The following is a 23,848-nucleotide window of genomic DNA, read 5'->3' on the forward strand; positions in this document are numbered from 1 at the left end:
CAAAAACATATCGGACTATCACTTTTTCATGAGTTTTCTACCTGAACTATCATATTTATGAATTTCCTACCTGAATTGTCCCCAATTATTTATCAAAACATACCTTAACTATTAGTTTTTCACTTTTCCTACTTATATCAAACATAACTCCATCTTCAACTCTAACTTCATCTACATTTACCTCATCTCAATTAGGATTTTGCTATCATTCAAATCTGAGTAGGGAGAAGTAAGCCACTTTTTGTAACTCCCTCAGATCATCGTGTAAGTTTTTGGTTGGAAGATGAATAAAATGCAGAAAATCTAAAGTTTTTTTTTTTTTTTTAAAAAAACTCTAAACTTCGTAATTTTTTTTTAAATAAAGTGAAAAATATTTCAAATCTATAGCCAAACGCCTACTTATTCTCCTCTTTCCAAAATTGAACAATTTAAAGTGGAGCAAAACCAAAATAAAGGTTAAAGTGAAAAACTCAAAAGGCAAGTGAAAGTGATTACAAGTGAATTGATTCTCAAAATCTGGTCATTTTACAAATACACCACTACCTTCCACTCTTCCCTCACTCTCACTCTCCCTTTCTTCCTAAAACCCTCTTACGTTGACTCTCTCCATCGCCCAAAAATTCTTAACAAATCGTGACTAAGTCGGACCCAAATCATTCGCGACCCATTTTTTCAAATCCAACTAGAATTTGTATTTCAAATTTAGAAAACAACTTATAACCTATTTTTTCGAACTCACTTTTCACTTTTAAACCTGTATTTAGAATCATTTAAACATGAACATTATTCCAAGTATTCTTTGCAAACAATATAACCAAACACAATTTAATCTTCAACTCCAACTTCATGAATCTCAAATGAAGTGAAAATATATTTGGAATCTATGGCCAAATGCGTACTACGGAGTTGTTTGGCCATTAGAATTATTCACTTTTTTCTAAATAATTTTTTATTTTATTTCAAAATTAGTATTTGGTTATAAAATTTTCCAATCCAACCTAAAGCAATTTGAAGTTGAATTTGGATTCGAAATATGGAAAAGTGTTCCATACCTGTTTTCCGACTCTACTTCACAAATTCCAAATAAAATGCTCTCTCATCTTCTTTATAAAAAAATATAATCAAACACTATTCCATCTTTAACTCTAACTTCAATTTCTTAAATTTCAAATAAAAAAAAAGATATTTGTAATATATATTACCTCCGTCTCAAATTATTTGTCGCTTTTTTGTTTTACACGCCCCTTAAGAAATACTCCCTCCGTTCCAAAAAGATTGTCTTACTTTCCTTATTAGTTTGTCCAAAAAAGATTGACACATTTCTATATTTAGAAGCAATTTAACCTTTACAGCCAAATCAAACCAAGACAATATTTCTGGGACAAATGAAGAATTAATTCGGAGTGATATTTGACTAAATTCACCTTTATTTATCTAAGTTATATTCTCTCTCCATTAAATGTTTACTCTATTTATCTCCTATCTCCATTAATGCTAAAATTTTACTAAGAGTAAAATGAAGGAAAAAAATAGTTAATTATACCTTAAACTTCTAATTTGAGATAACTTTATTTAATAATCACGATAAATAATTTGAGACGGTGGTAAATTTGTAATATTGCATCATCAAAATCTGTACTTGGTGTCATTTCACAAATATACTAGAAAATACACACTCACTTTCACTCACTTTCCATTTCTCCCTCACTCCTTTCCTAAAACCCTAAACAAAAATGGAGCATCCATTCTTCATCAACACCACCAACAACAACAACCCACAAACAACCCGACCCGAAGCCATACGTTGGCTTTCAATCTCCGAAAAACTCTTAACAAACCGTGACTTAATCGGATCCAAATCATTCGCAACCCGTGCCCGTGAATCCGACCCGACATTATCACCCGCTACTGACCAAATCTTAACCATCGTCGATACCTTAATCGCCGGCGATAAACGTATTAACAATCACCATTTTGATTATTACTCAATCCTTCAAATCCCTAATAATCAAACCCAAAATTCTGATTTCATTAATGAACAATATCGGAGATTTAATCTTCTTCTTAATCCTCAGAATAATAGTTTTCCATTTGCAGATCAAGCTTTTAGGTTAATTGTTGATGCCTTTTCAGTTCTTTCTAATCCTTTAAGGAAAAGCATGTATGATAAAGAACTGGGTTTCTTTGTTAATCTTTATCCAGTTGCTTCTACGACAACGAATTTTGTGCAGCATAATGTTTATTCCAATGACAATGCTAATGCACACCAAGTGTTTGTGAATATGCCTACTCAAGATCAAGGTAAGCATTTTGTATTTTACTAGCTTTATTTAAAATAAATTAAGTGGTGTTTTTACTTTTCATTTTTCTTTCAAAATAAGTGGTGTTTCGCAAAATCAAGAAAACTGTTAGTTTTTTCTTTTTGCTTCCAGTTTTACCCTTACATAGTCAAGGTGAGCATTTTGTACGAGCTTTATTTAAAATAAAATAATTGGTGTTTTTACTTTTCATTTTTCTCAAAATCAAGAATAGTGTTAGATTTTTCTTTTGCTTCCAGTTTTACCCTTACATAGTCAAGGTGAGCATTTTGTACTAGCTTTATTTAAAATAAATTAAGTGGTGTTTTTACTTTTCATTTTTCTTTCACAATAAGTGGTGTTTCACAAATCAAGAATAGTGTTAGATTTTTTTATTTTTTTTTGCTTCCAGTTTTACCCTTACATAGTCAAGGTGAGCATTTTGTACTAGCTTTATTTAAAATAAATTAAGTGGTGTTTTTACTTTTCATTTTTCTTTCAAAATAAGTGGTGTTTCACAAAATCAAGAATAGTGTTAGATTTTTTTTTTTTTTTGCTTCCAGTTTTACCCTTACATAGTCAAGGTGAGCATTTTGTACTAGCTTTATTTAAAATAAAATAAGTGGTGTTTTTACTTTTCATTTAGAATCGTGCCATCTATTGTTCTTGTGGTTTTTTATTACATTAATCTGGATTAGGTTGACATTATTTTCCTCTATAATAAAGCTGCGGATAAAATTTACAAATAACCACTTTTCAGCTCATGCATGCAATTGAGAGATAGCCATCCATTGTCATGGAGTTTTAAATTCCACAAGTGAATTCTAGGACATTTGGAGTTTGAAACGTCACGAGAATGATTGTTTTCAAAGATAAAAGTAAAAAAGTGGTCAGTGGACACTGTTTTACTTAATTTGCTCGCTTCTAATGGCAGGGGATAATCAAGGGTCACATACTGCTGGAGTAAGCTTTAGTAGGGATCCACAAGCTGGAATTTCTATGCCAATGACATTTCTAACTCGTGAACAAGAAACTGTGACATCTATGGCAAGCTCGGACATTGAGCAGCAGCAACCTCAACAATCTGTAACATTTATGAGACAACAACATACACAACCTGTGACTTCTATCTCATTTTCGAACACAGATGAACAACCTGCGACATTCTTGAGTTTGAACCAACCACAGCCGGTAACCTCTGTGAGAAGCTTAAATAGAGAAAACCCACCATTTGGTATCGGGTTGAGCTCGACACAAGGGCGAGAACCTGCGGTGGTTTCTGCAGAGCAGCATGGGAATCAACAGCCCCCGGAGACGGCGAGAAATGAGAATGTGGTGGGGAACAATGGAAATAAGTCTGCAAGTACTAGTGATAATGTGAAGGAGAAAGAAGGGAATGCAGATGCATCAGGTGAGAGGATACCCAGTTTCTGGACTGCATGTCCTTATTGTTATATTATGTATGAGTACTCTTTGGATTATACTGATTGTACTTTGAGGTGTCAAAATTGTAAGAAGGCTTTTCAAGCTGTAAAAATTGCATCGCCGCCTCCAATTATTGATGGAAAAGAAATTAATTTTTGTTGTTGGGGATTTATGCCTTTCGGATTGTCTTTGAAGGATTTTGACAGAAATATAGATAATGATTCAAGCTGGTCTCCATTTTCGTCCATGTTTACTTGTCCACGATTTGGGGGGAATGGAGGGAGTCATGTAAACAATCATGCTGTTGGAGGACAGAGTAATGCGAATAATCTTGGCAGTTCGCATAATGCTGGTGGATCGATAAGTGGGGGTGGACGAAAACATTTTGCTCCGAGAATATATGTTGATGATGATGATGATGATGTGTTTGTTGAGGTTTCGGAGTCAGATGAGGAGTGGAATCGGAATAAGGAGAGGAAGAAAGCAAAGAATGGGAAGCGGAAGAGTGCAAGGACTGGAACCCCAAGTAAAAATGCCAAGAAACAGCAAGCTGATAAGGCGAACTCCGTTGAAGGGCATAATGATGTCAATTTACAAGATAGCTTAGCAACTCAAGGTGGTGTAGAAATGTCCCATGTTGAAACAGTTGAGTCAAGTAAAAGAGGTGTGGCAAGTAAGACACGAAGGCAACCTGGGAGGGTTGCAAAACACTTCGGCAATTTAGATTTGAATGTGGAGTTCAGTAATGAGGTTGAAGATCCCATAGTTCAGATTGGCCGAGAAAATGAAGCAGGAGAGGATGATACTGTTGAAGTAATTGGGTTTTTTGAAGGTCTTGATGAATTCCTTAGCAGTCTTCCTATACTCAATGCTGTGGATGGTGATAAGGTAGAGGCTGCCTAGCGAAGTAAGACACTTCTGTTGTTGTAGTTGTAGTTGTAGCTATAATTTTCTTCTGTATGGTGTAGTTAAGACTGGTGTAGAATTACTCGAGGCACTTGCATTGATGTTCCTATTGTAATGCTAATTTATTGGCATTATCTTCCGAAGTAGCTGCAGTAAGCAGTTTACTACTTCTATCTCCATGCTTCTTGAGTAATCCTTTTATTAGTAATCATAGTTTTCTTTATCTTGCTTAGTTCTTCCTTTCTAAGAAAATTATCTTTTCATTTTTAAGAGATAAAATGGGTGTTGTTATGGCCTCATTTGCCCACTATCTGATCATTGCCAAACAAAGTTGTTTTGCAACTTGAACTCCTGTCTATGTCAAAAGTAAATTTAGTCTATTTCGGCAGGCAATTGATAGTGCTTAAGTGCCATTCTTCCTTTTGCTTATCTGGAGTTCTAAGATGAGGATCTTACTGGTTAAGAATATTTGTTGCACTGTAATAAATACTCCTAACCAGTGTTTACGAAGGCGTTTTTGGGGCGACACTTGGGGCGTACCAAAAACGTTCCGGTGCGCAAACGAAAGGCGTAGATCCATAGTACTCTTTTTGAATATTCATGTTTTGTTTTATATGTGATTGGTTGCTTTGATTTTGAATCTCCCAAGTATTTTGCGATGATGTGCCCATGTTTGATATTGCTGGTTTGATGTTTCTTTTTCATATTCTTAAATGATTACCTTCTTTAGCTGATACGTACGTGCTGCACATTGTTCATTCATTTTCTCATGCAAAATGTAGACACTAATTTCCATGAGAATTATTCACTTTTTTCCGGAATAATTTTTGACTTATTTCAAAATCAGTATTTGGTTATAAAATTTCCAAATCAAACTTGGAGTTGGATTCCAAATTTGGAGAAGTGTTCCAAACCTGTTTACCAACTCCATCTTCATATATTCCAAACTGCTCTCTTCTCTCCTTTGCAAAAAGAATAACCAACACGACTCTATCTTCAACTCCAACTTCATAAATTCCAAATAAAGTGAAAAATATTTGGAATCTATGGCCCAAACGCCTACCAAATTACAATTTAAAACTAATCCATGAATCATAGTCATAGAGGTAAATATTTCAATCACATCCGTCGTGGGTTTGAGCCCTATACCAAGCAAATTAAGCCTAGTATTTAAGTGGAGAAGATGAAGCGGTGGATCTTCATCCAAAGTTTGAAAATTACGATTCGGATTGGTTCTTTCAAGTGCTGATGACAGAGTGTGGAGCTATGATGAGATGAAGATAGTGGAAGTAGCTGCTGATCAGGTGGCTGTGGCTTTGTCTCATGCTACTGTTCTTGAAGAGTCTCAGACAATGAGGAAGAAACTAGAAATGAGGAATCGTGTGCTGCAGCAGGCTAAAGAGAACGCTATGAAGGCAAGGACTTTGTTTCAGAAAGTGATGAACAATGGAATGAGGCGGCCTATGCATTCAATTTTGGGTTTGCTCTCCGTTTTTCAATATGAGAAAGCAAGCGCTGACCAGAAGATTATTGTTGATAGAATGGTGAAAACAAGCACTGTTCTATCAACATTAATAAACGACGCGATGGAGATATCTGCCAAAAATGATGGAAGGTTTCCAGTAGAAATGAAGCCCTTTCAGTTGCATTTACTGGTCAGGGAGGCTTGAGTTTCAGCATGTGCAGAATGCTTGTCCAGGTTAGAATACATGATGTTCTTTCCTGTTTGTTCTGTCATTATGTTGTCATTTAAATTGGTTTATCTAGCTAACAAGTATCTATAGATGATTAGAGCTCATGATCATGTATAAGAAGTAATGTTCATGGCTTGTGTGATATATATACATGCTGGCATGTAGGTCTGCGCTGACTATGACTTTACTTGGAGATTTAGGGGTAAGTCTGGCTGCGTGCTATATTTGTAGTGGTAGAGGAAAATAGTAAAGTGAGTTTGTCTAACCTTGCCTTATCAGAAAAAGAAGAAAAGGTAAAGTGAGTTTGTGTAGAAGTAGTCTGACGTGGAGAATACACATCATAATCTAACTTTAGATTGTTTAAGAAATTTGAGATGTGTAAATAGTTGCATAATATGTGATGATTCGTAGAAGTGTGCCAAACATTTGAAACATCCTATGGGAAATGCATAGCCTGTTGTGGCCAGAGCAGTTGCATGTTTCTGGATAAATGTTGTCCCTAGGTTCCCAACTAATTCCACACAACGTCAAAATAATTGAGTATTGCTCTACTCCCTTGGGGTTCAGGTTACTGGTAAGATCACCTACACAGTAAACCAACACCACCACCCCCCCCAAAAAAAAAAAAATTGAAAGAGAAGAGGAGGAACTCGATTTAATGAAACATTTAACTCCCCTCTTTTCTTATTGACCACTGCCTAGCTGAAATATCTCAGGGAATAAGACGCAGCTTGAGGGCTTCTTTTCTTGAATAGAAGATGTTATGTTTAGGGGTGTCAATGGTACGGTTCGGGTGGTTATTTTATAAAATTTATACCATACCAATTTTTCGGTTATTTCAATTTGTAGAACCAAAATTAGACTTTTCGAAACCGTCCCATCATCTCGGTTTCTCTTCGGTACGGTTCGGTTAATTTTCGGTATTTTTCTTTTTGAAAAAAGAACACCATGTTATAGTCACTAGTAAAAGTTGAAGACACGATATCATGCATACTTCTATAGGACTTTGGCAAAAATTCTCTAGACATTTTTACTGTTTAAAAGGTGATGATTCAAGAAAATACGAACGACGACAAGAACAAAGATTGATCCCACTATTTTACGGTAGTGTAAAACAACATTGAGCAAAGTCAAAAAGTATAATTTAGATCACATGAGGGGGAAAAAATCAATCAACATGAGACTCAGGAACTGAGTCTACTAAGATTAAGTATCCAATAAGAGAAATTTAAAATCATACAAGAGGAAAGGTATCAAATACTTTGTAGCTTTTATCCAAGATCATTGGAATACCTTGTAGCTGACAAGCTAGTTACCGCTAGAGATGCTAGAATTAATTTAATTTCAATAGGAGTAGTATAATAGGTTTCAAAGTTGGAACTTTAGGTGTTACTTATGTTGCCGGCTTGTAGTCGTTTTCATTATCCCGAACCCAAGGCAATTTTTTTTATATTTTACACATATAAACTTAATTCAACCTCTTTGTACTTCTATGGGAACATTTTGGAGGGAGAAAGTATATGCGATTGGAATCCTCGTGACTTGAGAAGTTGTTTGGAATTTCTTTAGAATCTGTTTCACGGTTTCACCTCTGAATAAAATTGAAATATGGAGAGATCATCAGAAACCCAAGACTGACTTCTAAAAACATAGCATGCAAGTCATCCTTATCATGGTAAGAGTTGGCAGAGTAGGAATTTTTTTTTTTAATAACCGTGGTGTACGGGCCAGCTTGTGCGTTCCTTGATGAATTCAAGGCGATACTTGCCACCTCCCACCTCTTACAGGTACCATGGACTGATGGAAAGTAATCACCTAGTGTTTTTGCCTCTGCTGGGGTTTGAACTTGAGACCTCATGATTCTCAAGCCACTTCATTGATCACTAGGCTATACCCTTGGATGCAAAAGATGTACACTAGATCTTAGTCAGCTTCACTTAATTCCTAATGTGAAACTATATACAAGCATCTTCATTCAAAGAATCATCTGGATAGATATTCCTTTAAAAAAAAACGAGAAATGCTCAAATATGCCATTGAACTATTGAAAATTGCTCATTTCTGTCACTTGTCAATAGTTCGGCTCATTTATGCCATCGTCGTTACCAAAATGGCTCATCCATGTCGTTCTCATGAAAGCCGGTTTTACAATACTAGACAGGACACGTGGCCTCCAACTAGAAGTCCACGTCGTTTAATTAAACCAACTCAATTTTTAAATCCCAAATTAATAAAAAATTTGACCCATACACCCGACCCAGCCAAATTCCTTTTAAGCCACAACCGTAATCCTATTTCCCTCTCCCTCATTCATTATACGATTAAAAAAAAAAAAACTAATGTCACTCACCCATCTCCTCTCATCTTTTTTTCCAGCGATTTCAAGCAGACAAAGGAGACGAGGGTTTTTGTTTCGATCGTTAACATTATAGATGGGGGAAATAAGATTATGGTATTGTAGACCGGCGTTAATGAAAAATGGTATGGATGAGCCATTTTGGTAACGATGATGGCATATTTAAGCCTTTTCTGTAAAAAAAAAAAAACCGCAAAAGGTAAGTGAATTGATTACAAATTTGCACTATTGGATTCTCAATCTGCAAACAACACGTGACTTCTTGTCATTTCACAAATACACACTCCCTCTTTAACACTCCGCCTTTCTTCCTAAAATCCTAATGGAGCATCCCTTCTGCATCAATAGCCCCCCAACAAAGCGATCCAAAGCCTTACATTGGCTAACATTTGCCAAAAAACTCTTAACAAATTGTGATCTAGTAGGTAGCAAATCATGCGCGACCCGTGCCGTGAATCTGACCCGACATTAGCACCCGTTACCGACCAAATATTTGGCATCGTCGATACCTTAATCGCCGGCGACAAACGTATAAACAACCACCACTTTGATTACTACTGTATCCTCCAAATTCCTAATAACCAAACCCAAAATGCCGAATTCATAGCCGAACAATATCGCCGATTTGATCTTCTTTTAAACCCTCAGAACAATTTCCCCTTTTCTGATCAAGCTTTTCGTTTAATTGTTGATGCATTCTCAGTTCTTTCTGATCCTTTGAGAAAAAGTATGTATGACAAAGAGCTAGGTTTTCCTTCAATACCCAGTTCGAATGCAAACCAAGTGTTTGTGAATGTGCCTACTCAAGATCAAGGTGAGCATTTTGTACGAGCTTTATTTAAAACATCCTAACTAAACACTAGAAACTGGATATATATTCATTTTAGATCCTTGCCTTCTATTGTTCTTGTGGTTTTATTACATTAATATAGAATGGGTAGACAATATTTTCCTCTATAATTAATTTGCGGATAAATTTTCAAATAACCACTTTTCAGTTCATGCAATTGGGAGATAGCCATTGTCATCTAGTTTTAAATTCCACAAGGGAAATTCTTGGACATTTGGAGTTTCACATGCGGAATTTGAAACTCCACGACAATGATTATTTTTAAAAGATAAGATTAAAAAGTGGTTAGTAGATGCTGTTTCACTTAATTTGCTCACCTCTAATGGCAGGGGATAATCAAGGGTCACATACTGCTGGAGTAAGCTTTAGTAGGGACCCACAAGCTGGAGTTTTCATGCCAGTGGCATTTCTGACTCGTGAACAAGAAACTGTGACCTCTATGGCAAGCTTGGACATTGAGCAGAAGCAACCTCAACGTGTAACATTTATGAGACAACAACAGACACAAGTTGTGACTTCTATTTCATTTTCGAACACAGATGAACAACCTGCAACATTCTCGAGTTTGAACCAACCACAGCCGGTAACCTCTGTGAGAAGCTTAAATAGAGAAATCCCACCATTTGGTATCGGGTTGAGCTCGACACAAGGGCGAGAACCTGCGGTGGTTTCTGCAGAGCAGCATGGGAATCAACAGCCCCCGGAGACGGCGAGAAATGAGAATGTGGTGGGGAACAATGGAAATAAGTCTGCAAGTACTAGTGATAATGTGAAGGAGAAAGAAGGGAATGCAGATGCATCAGGTAGGAGGATACCCAGTTTCTGGACTGCATGTCCTTATTGTTATATTATGTATGAGTACCCTTTGGATTATAATGATTATACTTTGAGGTGTCAAAATTGTAAGAAGGCTTTCCAAGCTGTAAAAATTGCGTCGCCGCCTCCAATTGTTGATGGAAAAGAAATTAATTTTTGTTGGGGATTTATGCCTTTCGGCTTGTCTTTGGAGGATTTTGATAGAAATATGGATAATGATTTGAGCTGGTCTCCGTTTTTGCGCAATGCTTATTTGTCCTCAACCTGGGAGGGATGGAGGGAGTAATGTAAACAATCATGCTGTTGGAGGACAGGTGGATGGTGATAAGGTAGAGGCTGCCTAGGGAAGTAAGGGCACTTCTTTTGTTGTAGTTGTAGCTATAAGTTTTCTCTTCTGTATGTTGCAGTTAGGAATGGTGTAGAATTACTTGGGCACTTGCATTGATGTTTCCATTGTAATGCTAATTTATTAATATTCTCTTCCGAAGTAGCTGCAGTAATCAGTTTACTGTTTGTATCTCCATGCTTCTTGAGTAATCTTATATTATTAATCTTTGTTTTCTTTATATTGCTTAGTTCTTCCATTCTAAAAAAATCATCTGTTCATTATTAAGAGTTGAAATGGGTGCTGTTACGGCCTCATTTGCCTACTATCTTATCACTGCAAAACAAAGTGGAATTGCATCTTGAACTCCTGCCTATGGCAAAAGTAAGTACTAGTCTATTTCGGCAGGTAATTGATAGTGCGTAGTGCTTAAGTGCTAGTCTTCCTGCAAGTTGCGGATCTTATTGGTTAACAATGTTTATTGCACTGTAATAAATATTTCTAACCATTAAGATCCTCAACTTGTCGCTTCAGATAAGAAAGAAAAGTAGTCATTGCATGGTAACAACATTTTTTTTTTTTTCAACTTAAAAGTACTGTCCCTTGTTACAGCTTGTCACATGAACACTTTCAACATCTGTAAAACTAATCTCAGTCGGGATTGCTCTGAAATGCTATGCTCCAATTTAGCAAAATACTATCTGGCTGTTTGTAACCTTAAGCTTGGGGCTGTTCTAAGGCCAGGTCACACTATGAAGGTGCAGTTAGTTTTTAGAAGCTTCCGAAGGGCCATATTTCATGATGTAGTACTGTTACACTATGAAGCTGCAGACTGTCCCGGAAGTGAATTTAATTGTGAAAAGTAAGTAGTAAAGGTCCTCAAGGATGTGTGTTGTCAAATAAACTTTTTTCACCTTGTCATTGTTGGACATTCTGGTCGCTGAGGAGTATTCATTATGCCATGCCATTATTCAGCTGGTTCAAATGGACCTGGATAAATAGCGAGGATTCATATAGTTGACCCGACTAGTTTAAGGCATAATAGTTATTTTATATTTGGCCATTATTCCCTCCGAAACAGTTATAGAACTAATACCTTACTCGCAAAGTTACTACATAAAAAATAAAAAAATAAAATGCATTACTTGCTATGTTCTGGCTATGCAGACCGTAATTGGTAAGTGAGAATGTGATAGCAAACTCTTGTGGGCCATCTCATATTTTCTGAACAACCTTGTTCTTCATGTCTTCTATGAATTGGTTGAGATTCTTCTCTGAAGATCCCTCATTAGAAAGTGCATTCTGAAGGATCATCTTTGTTTTCTTTATATTTTCCCTCGATTCATCTGATTCACTCATCATCCTTCCATTATTCTCCGCTACTACCTCCCTCCTGATTAATCTTCCAATGCAAAGATTCATACCAATCTTCCAATCATCAACCACTAATTTCCCGTTTGTAATAGGAAAGCACATCATTGGAACTTTACACCATATGCTCTCTAAGATAGAATTCCACCCACAATGAGTCAAAAACCCTCCAACTGCTGGATGTGATAATACCGCTAGTTGAGAGCACCACGGCACGACCAATCCTCTGTCTATAGTTCTTACTCAAATCCAAGAGGCAAAATGCTTCTTTCTCCATAACCTAAGATATTGTGACGCAACAACCAAATGAAACTCACCTTACTTATCAGGATGCCTTGTGCTATTTCCAGAATGTCCTGTTTACTCAAATTAGCAAGACTACCAAATGAGATGTATAACACTGTACCATATTGTTTGCTATTGAGCCAGTCGGTGTAATCTTATGTCGGTAGCAGGCTCGTCGAAATTGTTCTCCTGGTGAAGCTTGGGAAAGACTGCGCAATTGCGTAGAAGGGCTGAGACTGGCCCAATTGCGTAGAAGGGCTGATGCTCTTGTAAGGCCGAGATGGTTGGAAGACTAGCTCTTGTATTGTATTACCTATGGCAAAGTCTGCTTTCCTTGAATCTTCTAGTCACCCGAATACAAAACGGTGCATCACGGTGCTTGGATCAGCATCTTGACAGTATGAAGGTAAATCTGCTGGTTCAATGGCCTGCACTCCAGGTGTGTATCTAGTGGTGTCTTCACACTTGTCTGGACAAAATTATTACTCATCAGCTATTTGATTATGTAATTTAGTCAGTGATAAGATAGTAATAGCTTCAAGATATGGGGTTCATACCATGACGTGGAAAGCGGCCATTACTCTTGAGCAGGTCCATGTGATAGTAAACTGTAAGCACTGTGGCTGGTTCGGTCCAAAATGAAACGTTGACAAGATTATATTTCTTGGCAATCGTTGATGCCCATACGTGGAAACTGTCAGCTATTATACAAGAAAGTGGTGGGTTTGGTTTCGAGAGGACTAGATTTTCAATGAAGTCATCCACATGAGCTTGGAAAACATGAATCAGACCTTCCACAAATTGGCTTGCATTGGCCCTCCTGTCAAAGCACAGTGGAAAACCATCACTAATTTTGGCATGACGAATGTCAAGACCTGATTTCCGTGCATGGGAGAAAGGGTTGCCGTCATCTTGTTACAATGTTACAGATTATTAAATGGAGGTCCTAGTGTTGTTATGATGGTATGATGACAAGGAATCAGATAGCAAGGAACCAGATGTCCAGTAGTTAGTTAGGAGGTTTGAAAGTTAGTTAGAATTCAAAAGTTAGTTACAACTCCTATTGTTAGTTGTTAGTACAGGCTGTCCAATTGTGAGAAGTGGTTATTGACAACTGTTGCTTTGTAGATTAGGATTTAAGCATTCACATGAATCTATAAGTACTTGTAACTACAATTTCAGTCAATCATTCATGAATATACAAGATTAACTCTTTCTCTCTCTATATTTCTATTTTAGCTTTCTCTCGGATTATTCCCTGAACTGCTAGTTACAATTCTTCGACTAGAACCCTAGAATTGTCTATCCTTGTTGTTGATATCCCATTACTATTCCATAAACAACCGATATACACTGATATACAGTGAATATACATCAATTGGTATCAGAGCCACTGATTCTCGGCTGCAAATAATGACCAGAAGTAACGAAATTGTGACAAGAAGCAAGAATCAAGACCAAGATGGTGAAGAAATGGGTGATAAATGGACTCAGATCCAAGAATAGTTACAAAAATTAATGGAGGGAATGAACAATATGAATGAACGCAATGTAGCAGTTGATAAGGAGATGATGGAAATGAGAGCTGTTATCAATCACATAAATGGAAGGGGCAAGGAACAAGAAATGAGAAGAGCAGAATCTTCATCTGTTGATAAGAATTGCTCTGTGGATGTTGTACCAGAAGGAAGAACCAAAGAAGTTCATGCTCACAGTGGTAACTTCTTTACTAGATTCTCTAGACTAGAATTTCCCAAATTTTCTGGTCAGGATCTGAGAACTTGGCTTTATAAGGTGGATCAGTTTTTTGCTATGGATGAGGTCCCCTTTGATCAAAGAGTAAAGGTAACTTCTATTCACTTAGAAGGGGAGGCTATTGCTTGGCATAGATCATTTATGAAATCTAGAGTAGATCCTACTTGGACTGAGTATGTATTGGCCTTAAATGAAAGGTTTGGAGAGGAGTTTGAAGACCATATGGAGTCCTTGAAGAACTTAACTCAAACTGGTAGTGTTAAAGAGTATCAGGCTGAATTTGATAGATTGTTAACTGTTGTTAATTTGTCAAATGAAAACACTCTAAGTTGCTTCTTAGGAGGCCTTAAACCTGAACTGAATAAAGCTGTTAAGATACAAGCTCCTAGAACTTTGATGCAAGCTTACAAAATTGCAAGGTTGCAAGAAGAGATGTTTGAAGCTCAGGCCAAAACATGGGGATTGAAAATTGTCACTAAACCTGCACTCCTACCTACCCCAAGTCACTACAGACCAAACACCTTCCAAAAATCACCAAATACTTTCAAAAGGCCCTTTGAACCAAATTCTTCAAAAACCAACAAAATTCCTGGAAGAAGGTTAACCCCTGCAGAGATGGATGAGAAAAGAGCTAAGGGACTTTGTTTTTTCTGTGATGAAAAATATGTCCCTGGGCATAAATGTAATACTAATAAGCAGATATTCCTAGTGGATATGGTGGAGGAGGAACAGAATAAGGAAGGTGGGATAGAAGAATCACTAACTGAGTACACAAAAGAAGTTGATGAGTTCATGACCATTTCACTTCAGGCCTTTACAGGTGTCATGGGATATCAAACTATAAGGGTAACTGGCTACCATTAGAAGAAACCTTTGCAAGTTTTAATAGACACCGGAAGTACCCACAATTTTATTGATCAAGAAGTAGCTAAGAAGCTAGGATGCAAGCCTAGTTCTATTGTGGAATAATCAGTAAGTGTAGCAGATGGAAGGAGGGTCCAAACAGCTTCAGTTTGTAGAAATATGCAATGGTTGTTACAGAATACAACATTCAGTTCAGATTTCTTATTGTTGCCCTTGGGTAATGTTGATATTGTCTTGGGAGTCCAGTGGTTAAACACCCTTGGTAGGATCCTCTTTGACTTTAGAAATAGAACCATAGAGTTTATGTACCAGGGTAAGAAGCATGTTCTAAGGGGGGCAAGTACTTCAGTCAAATCAGCCAAAGCTAAGTCACTCAACCTCATAGAAAGAGAAGACACTCAATTCTTTATGCTATCACTGATTTCTGGATTGGAGGATGATCTGCAGTGTCATAATATACAAGCTACTCAAGGTGAATCTCTAACACCTGCTATAGCTGTCCTAATTAAGCAATATGCTAGCATCTTTGAACCCCCTACTACTCTTCCACCTCATAGAGGCTCATTTGATCATAGAATACCTCTTATGGAATCTGCTAATCCTGTCAGTAAGAGGCCTTATAAATACCCTGGCATTAAGAAGGATATCATTGAAAAACTTGTTCAAGAGATGCTGGATCAAGGTGTTATACAGCATAGTACAAGTCCTTATGCTTCACCTGTTGTGTTGGTCGGGAAAAAAGATGGTAGCTGGAGATTATGTGTAGATTACAGAGAGTTAAATCAGCTTACTATAAAAGATAAGTTTCCAATACCAATAATTGAAGATCTACTGGATGAATTAGGTGGTGCAGTTGTGTTCTCAAAAATTGATTTAAGAGCTGGTTATCACCAGTTAAGAATGCATGAGGATGACACTCATAAGACAACTTTTAAAACTCATGAGGGGCATTATAAGTTCCTAGTCATGCCCTTTGGCCTGACCAATGCACCCTCATCATTTCAAAGCTTGATGAATTCAGTTTTTAGACCACCATTAAGGAAGACAGTCTTGGTCTTCTTTGATGATATCCTAATCTACAGCAAGAGCCTAAGTGACCATGTTGGGTATGTCAAGGTGGTTTTTGACTTGATGCAAAGGTATCAACTGTATGCCAAGATGTCCAAGTGTGCCTTCGGAGTGCCTAAGGTTGAATATCTAGGCCATTTCATTAGTAAAGAAGGTGTTTCCACAGATCCAAAGAAGATTGCTGCAGTTGGAAACTGGCCCATTCCTAGCAATATTAAGCAACTCAGAGGATTTATAGGTCTTGCTGGTTATTATAGGAGATTCATTCAAGGTTTTGGTTTTATATGCAGACCCTTACATGATCTCCTCAAGAAGGAAGGGTTCAAATGGTCTGAGGAAGCTACTTTAGCATTTGAAAAGCTGAAATTAGCACTGATTTCTGCTCCTGTTCTAGCTATGCCAGACTACTCTAAACCTTTTGTGGTGGATGTCATACCTCATTTTAACCGGGTTAAAGTAGAGTACACCATATTGGTGATTCCTGTTTTTATTTATTTTAAGGAGTCGCCACCTAATTACTTACGGTGAATTAGGACACCTAAAGTTTATTAAAGTTATGCTTAAAGTTAACTCTGTTTAAGGTCTGCGAAACTTAAGAATCTAAGTAAGGGTTCAATTAGTCAAAAGGGAAGGTATTAAGCACCCTTTAAGACCCATTAACAATGGTTAACCGACCGGACTTATAATTAATTAGGCTAAGTGTAAGTATAGTATTATAAAAAGAATGTAGCCTTGTAAATATGCCTAAAGTGGTAAATAGCCATGTAAGAATGCTTATTTAAAATAAGACTTGTAGAAAATAATAATTTGCATAAAAGAAAATAAATTGAAGAAAAACGCGGGATGGTGTAATGTTTTAAACATGTTTGAAAATAACTCAAAAGGGGAGACATTAACTGATTTTGTTTTAAAAGTAAAGATAAGATGGATTTTTTTTCCTTCTCAATGCACATGATTGATTCAAACTTGAAGAGTTGTTGATAAAGTATACATGAGTTCATACTTACATCTTAGTGGCATTTCAAAATTTTCTAAGATAATAAGAATAGGACGTACCCTTAATTCAAAATAGATGTTCGCGACTTCGCGTCTTTGAAGATCAATTGTGTAATATAAGTGAATACTATAAGTACTATAAACAATTTTAGAAATAGATAAAATAGATAAAAAGAAAACAAAATTGATGGAATTATTAATAGTTCTTCCTTAAGATGACTACTTATTGTTTCTACAACTACCCGTACTAATTCTCTATAATTCGTATAAACTAAAAGGCAAAAATAAAGTGTTAGTCATACAAGGTAAATAAGAAATACATAACAAAAATAAGATAGAAGGAAAGAAGAGCAAATGGAACAGTCCATTTTTGGACTGCTGCTGCAGCCTATTTTGTTATTGGGCTTCGGCCCAGAAAGTCCCCCTTTTTTTGTTGTTGTTGCTGTGGGCAGGCTGGACAAGAAGGGGTCATGTTGGGCTTTTAGCCCAACGCCAAATATGGAAGAAAACGAGTCACTCGGACTCGTATGCGGTAGTCATGCATAAAAACGAACGAAAAGGATTAGTATACGATCAATGAATAATGTTAAACATACGAAATATGAACTCAAGACAAATTAACAGATTGTATATTCTGTGTATATTTTAAATATATTTCGTGTATACACAACTCAGCCACCACACATTTACTACGTATAAATAAGGCGACAACCAAACACGACTGGATCAAACCGTATAACGTCTCTTACGCATTAGACGCGTGCCAAAGTTCAGACATATGCAATGACTAATATATGCACAGTATTCAGGGTATACCTGAAAGGTATACACTGATACGCGACCCTTATGTAAACTTGGTGTATACTGAAGTTCATATATTATGTATACTCCGAGGTATATCATACCACAAACAGGAAGTCAGAGAGGGAATATGCGAAGGTAAGTCAACATGAGTATTTGGGAGCATAAGTGTAACCAATCAGGCATCAAGGCTTAGGTTTTGATGATTAAATGAGTAGCCATTTATCAAGAATACATGTGAGATTTCGAACCAATTTGCAATCAGTGTTGTGAATTAATTTTCATGCAATGGCAGCTAAGTGCAAGAAGGAACTATTGCAGACTTGAACATTCAAAGATTTAGGCATTAATAGGCACACAGAATCAACTAAACAGAATTGAAACTAAGAGGGGAAAAAAATGCTGAGTCACAATAACGACGCAAAGTCCATGAGATGAAAAGTAAAACAAGTATAAAGTGAATGCTCACAATCAATAAGTATGTCTAGACTGAAATACGACACCATAGGATTCCAAAGAGGAAAACTAACTGTGCAAAACTAACATGGATGGGTCTTAGGTACAGAATCTAGACAGTCAAACAGCCTCTCCAGGTACTAGTTAACACATAAGCCTAAGTCCAATGCTATTGTATACCCGTATGATCACATATGAGTCAAATTGAGGGAACAACAAAATCATGATATACCACAAGAGAAATGTTTCAGGTGGACAGGACTGATGATGAGGTTACCAGAGAGATATCATACACTTAAACAGCCCAGATAATAATACAATGAGCATGGGACATGATCTTGTTAACAGGAAATAGGAGCTTGGTGAATGAAGACATGAGATATGGATAATGACATTAAAGGTGATGCACACAGAATGTAGGTAGAGTAAGATGTTTTAAAAAACAATGCAAGGGTTGAATCAAGATACATCATCAAGCATGCTGCCTAAGTGTTCTCAGCAGCTCTAACTAAACAAGATATCCCAAACCAGCACAATGTAATCACGCTAATCACTTACATAAGTAGACAGATTCCTAATGGACAGTATGCTAATGCAGGAGTATAAATAACATACCCTTTATACTTTACATAAGCTCACACAAATCCAAACAGGTATAATCATAAGTTAACAAATTAATAACCAGCTTATCTCTTTCGAATTCAACAGAGGTCATATGAAGTAATACCGAATGAAAAATTTTACATTGTCAAAGGACTTGCATACAACAACAAAGCAAAATGATATTTGTTTCAAACATAGGGGACTGATTCATCACACTTTATTTGATACAGTTCACATATACACACCATATTTTTTTTTAAGTTAACAGATTCCATTTTGAACTTAGGACAGGCTTTTGATTTTGAATCTAGACTTTAACTCTTTTCATAAGAAACGAGAACTTATCAACATGCCAAACCAAAAAATCATATAAGGGGAGATAACAGTTTCTATACTCAATATATAATGTCAGTCTTAACTCCCTGCTACACTGTTTTTTTTTACCACCTTCTAACAACAAGAAGGAACAATGCTAATTATACCTAATATTCGACTATCACTTCATGAACTCTGTTTGCATGACCTTCCATTCTTCTATAGGAACCAAATTCAAAATCTAAGTTAAGCATCATGTTTAAACTAAATCATTTATCAAGGAACCAACACTGGGCAACACATAATGCCCGTTAAAATCGACTGTCTTACGGACAAATTACCTAATCATATTAGTAACTGTATTAAAAAATTAAACATGATAACCCAGGCTAAACAGGATATAGATACCACATTAAGCACTATTAACTAAATTAGACTGTATTGAACGTTATAATTAAACTGAAACAGAGGATAAACCTTATCCTGAAGCATGAGAACTAAACTAGACAGGCAACAAAACGGACATAGCAAAAAACCGAATTTAAACAAGATAAAACACTAAAACATTCAGAGGAACACAAAGATGCAATAATATAAAAAAAGAATAGGGGATTGCTGACCTTTTGCGTGTACAGTGAAATGGGGCATCGAGGTCTCAGATTTATGCTCGAACTCGAACGAACCCGAACCCGATTAAAGTAACTAAAGTTTCCAAACGAAAAAATGAAAAATAGAGTAATTGTTGGTCGCGGCTAAAGTTCACCGGAAAAGGAAAATCAAGTTTTGGAAGATGGTCTGTATCCCTCCAAAATAATGAATAATTCCAGTGTCCCTCCAAAGACTGAAAATAATTCTTTTCTTTCTAAAAACGCTGGATCCTCCCTCTCCCACGATTCCCTCCGGATTATACTTATAAGTTTCATTTTGTATTGAAGAAAAAGGAAAAAAAAGGAGCGTATGAGAGAGACGAAGGGGACAGGCATGGGGGACAGTGGTGAGTGGAGAGGAGCGGGTAACGTGGGGGACAGGAGAGAGTGGAGATGACAGGAGAGAGGAAAGGAGGGAGAAGGGAGGGTGAGAGAAAGAGAGGGAGACGGGTGAGGGTGAAAGAGAGGAGAAAGAGAAAGGGAGGTAGGGTTAGGGTAAAAAATAAGGATATTGGGTCGAGTCGGGTAAATGGACTGGACCGGGTAGGGATAATGGGTAATGTGTTGGGCTGGTCTGAAATGAGGAGTTAATTGGGCTCAAATTAATCCGAAAATATGGGTTGTTCTTTCTTTATTTAAATTATTTTTGGGCTTCTAATTTAACAACCATTACAATATATATTATGTGAAGACAAATAATAATTAGTATAAAGTAAAATTAATTTAACGAGTACAAATCCTGAAATGAAACGATGACGAACCATTTAAAATTTGTGACAAAGTAATACTCGTAATGTTGAAAATAAAAGTAGCGATATTAATAGTAGTAGCAATAAGAAATAAAATAATGAAAATGAAGTATTTATCTCGTCAATAAATTTAGAAGCCTGAATGAATAAAATTAAATAAAGGAGGAACAAAATTGGGTGTCAACAGTGGAAACTGATGCAAATGGTAAAGGTATTGGTGCTGTGTTGATGCAACAAGGGCATCTAATTGCCTATATTAGTAAATCCTTGGCACCAAGGCATCAAGCCATGTCAGTCTATGATAGGGAGTTGTTGGCTCTCATATTTGCTGTCACCAAATGGTCCCATTACTTGCTAGGAAGACCATTTACTGTCAAAACTAATAAGAAGGCACTAAAGCACTTGTTAGAACAACATATTCACACTGATTTCCAGGTCGTTGGTATTTCTAAACTCATGGCATTTGATTTCTCCATTGAATATAAGAAGGGGGTAGAAAACAAAGCTGCTGATGCCTTGTCAAGAAGACCTGATTCTGAGTTATTGGCAATCTCACTACTAGTGCCTCATGATTCCCTATTTGAGAAAATTCAAGCAACTTGGACAAATGACTCAGTGTTGCAGGACTTAATTATCAAGCTACAAGCTCAACCTTTTAAGTCCTTCACCTGGTCCAATGAACAACTTAGGTGGAAGGGCAGACTTGTTGTGGGCAATGATTCACAGTTAAAGCAGACTATTATTGGGCTATGGCATAATTCTACACAAGGTGGGCACTCTGGAATAGATGCTACTATCAGAGGGTTCAATCTCTTTTTTATTGGAAGTCTCTTGCTGCTGACATCAGAGATTTCATTCAGAGATGTGATGTGTGCCAAAGACACAAATATGATGTGGCTGCTTATCCAGGTTTGCTGCAACCTCTACATATACCTGATGGGGTGTGGACTGATATCTGCATGGATTTTATTGAAGGCTTACCTAAGTCTAAAGGCAAGGATGTCATTCTGGTTGTAGTTGACAGGTTGAGTAAGTATGGTCACTTTATATGCTTGCATCACCCATATACAGCTCAGTCTGTGGCACAATCCTTTCTTGATCATGTCTTTAAACTGCATGGGTTGCCTGCTACTATTACTAGTGATAGGGATCCCATATTCCTCAGTACTTTTTGGCAAGAATTGTTCACGTTGCAAGGTGTCCAGCTGCATAGGTCTACTGCTTATCACCCTCAGACTGATGGTCAGACTGAGGTTTTGAATAGGACACTTGAAACTTACTTGAGGTGTTTTTGCTCTGATTGTCCTACTGATTGGTCCAAGTATTTACCTTTAGCTGAATGGTGGTATAATACCACATATCACACAGCTATAAGGTGCACTCCCTATGAGGTTTTGTATGGTCAAAAGCCTCCTATTCACCTTCCTTATTTGGCTGGGGAGTCATCTTGTGAGATGGTGGACAGATCCTTGACTGCTAGGGAAGCTATTATACTTCTCTTGAAGTTTCATATTTCCAGAGCTCAACAGAGGATGAAAGATCTGGCTGACAAGCACAGGTCCGATAGATATTTTGAAGTTGGTGATTGGGTTTATTTGAAAATCCAGCCTTATAGGCAGGTTTCTGCTGCTGTCAGACCCTACAACAAGCTAGCTGCTAAGTATTTTGGGCCCTATATGGTTGAAGCTAAGGTGGGGGCTGTAGCCTACAAGTTGTTGTTGCCTCCTGAGGTGCTCATTCATCCTACAATTCATGTCTCACAACTGAAGAAATGCCATGAAATTCCCTCTACATTTACTCATCCTCCTGTGGTTCAACTTTCTAGTCCTTATTGTCCTAATCCTGAAGCTGTCCTTGATAGAAGACTTGTCAAAAGAGGTAATAAGGCTGTGGCTCAAGTTCTAGTGAAGTGGTCAGACTTAGATGTAGCTGATGCTACTTGGGAATTTGTCTCTGAGTTACACCACAGATTTCCTTCTTTTCAGACTTGAGGACAAGTCTGTAGTTTTGTGGGGGGTATTGTTACAATGTTACAGATTATTAAATGGAGGTCCTAGTGTTGTTATGATGGTATGATGACAAGGAATCAGATAGCAAGGAACCAGATGTCCAGTAGTTAGTTAGGAGGTTTGAAAGTTAGTTAGAATTCAAAAGTTAGTTACAACTCCTATTGTTAGTTGTTAGTACAGGCTGTCCAATTGTGAGAAGTGGTTATTGACAACTGTTGCTTTGTAGATTAGGATTTAAGCATTCACATGAATCTATAAGTACTTGTAACTACAATTTCAGTCAATCATTCATGAATATACAAGATTAACTCTTTCTCTCTCTATATTTCTATTTTAGCTTTCTCTCGGATTATTCCCTGAACTGCTAGTTACAATTCTTCGACTAGAACCCTAGAATTGTCTATCCTTGTTGTTGATATCACATTACTATTCCATAAACAACCGATATACACTGATATACAGTGAATATACATCAAATATACATCACATCTTTAAGCGACTGAGCTGTAGCTATCCTCTGTGACTTGACTCTGTGCTGACAAAGGTAATGGTAAAACCTTTTGAGGCAAGCTTCATGGCAAGATGGGTAAATGGATTTATATGGCCTTGAAGAGGAAGTGGTACGAGTACTGCGTGTGGCTGTAGGTGTTCTTTTAGCTCCGTTTTAGTCCTAAATATATACGAGATGGTTGCCTTTTTAGAGAAAGGTAAGTGTATTATTACAACGTGGCAAAAGTATATAGGAAATGGTTGCCTTGTTTGTTTATGTAAGAGCTTGGAAGGAGAAGATGCAGAAGTGTTGATTATTAATTGTCTAAGTGGGTGTCTGGCTGTACCTGTAACTACATTTATGTGAATTTGGAGCCTCTCCTAGGTTATCGCTTAGGAATTTAAAGATTTGAGATGGCCCATGCCACAACCAGATTTGTTTATACATGGGATGCATGTCTTACATTCGTTTGTTTAGTGTAAAAACAACTTGCGTCCTATATTCATTGGTTGTTGTATATACCGGCTTGTGTCCTGCATTGTTTGTGTATCAACAATGGCTTGTGTCCTGTAGTTGTGTTTGATGTAAACACTGGCCGCAGATAAGTTTTTTCCATGGATCTGTTCTATATTCTGGGAAGCTACTAAATGGTGTGTCCAGCATACACTGCAAAAATCTTGATAATTTGGACTTGTTATTGGCTGCTTGGTCATCTTAAAGTAGGTTCCTTTTCAATAATTGTCTTGCATGGTTGACTGATTTGTTTCCAA

At 37.0% G+C, this 23,848-nt stretch overlaps 1 protein-coding gene and 2 pseudogenes across 1 annotated transcript; 2 read left to right on the plus strand and 1 right to left on the minus strand.

Annotated features, from left to right (window-relative positions):
* Positions 1-1,666: 1,666 nt before the first annotated feature.
* LOC132614970 (uncharacterized) lies at positions 1,667-4,860 on the plus strand. The gene is made up of 2 exons (XM_060329527.1): positions 1,667-2,301; positions 3,232-4,860. The coding sequence occupies exons 1-2, from the start codon at positions 1,734-1,736 to the stop codon at positions 4,623-4,625; spliced, it is 1,962 nt and encodes a 653-aa protein (XP_060185510.1). The 5' UTR covers positions 1,667-1,733; the 3' UTR covers positions 4,626-4,860.
* A 1,473-nt stretch (positions 4,861-6,333) lies between these two features.
* LOC132614971 (uncharacterized) lies at positions 6,334-10,910 on the plus strand (annotated as a pseudogene).
* A 917-nt stretch (positions 10,911-11,827) lies between these two features.
* LOC132612747 (UDP-glycosyltransferase 86A1-like) lies at positions 11,828-23,694 on the minus strand (annotated as a pseudogene).
* Positions 23,695-23,848: the final 154 nt, after the last annotated feature.

Source organism: Lycium barbarum, chromosome 10, assembly GCF_019175385.1.
Source record: "Lycium barbarum isolate Lr01 chromosome 10, ASM1917538v2, whole genome shotgun sequence".
Classification (NCBI taxonomy): Eukaryota; Viridiplantae; Streptophyta; class Magnoliopsida; order Solanales; family Solanaceae; genus Lycium; species Lycium barbarum.

Coding starts and splice junctions, on each gene's coding strand:
- LOC132614970 (XM_060329527.1), top strand. CDS start 1,734: ATGGAGCATCCATTCTTCATCAACACCACCAACAACAACAACCCACAA. Junction 2,302..3,231: donor TATGCCTACTCAAGATCAAG/GTAAGCATTTTG, acceptor TTCTAATGGCAG/GGGATAATCAAGGGTCACAT.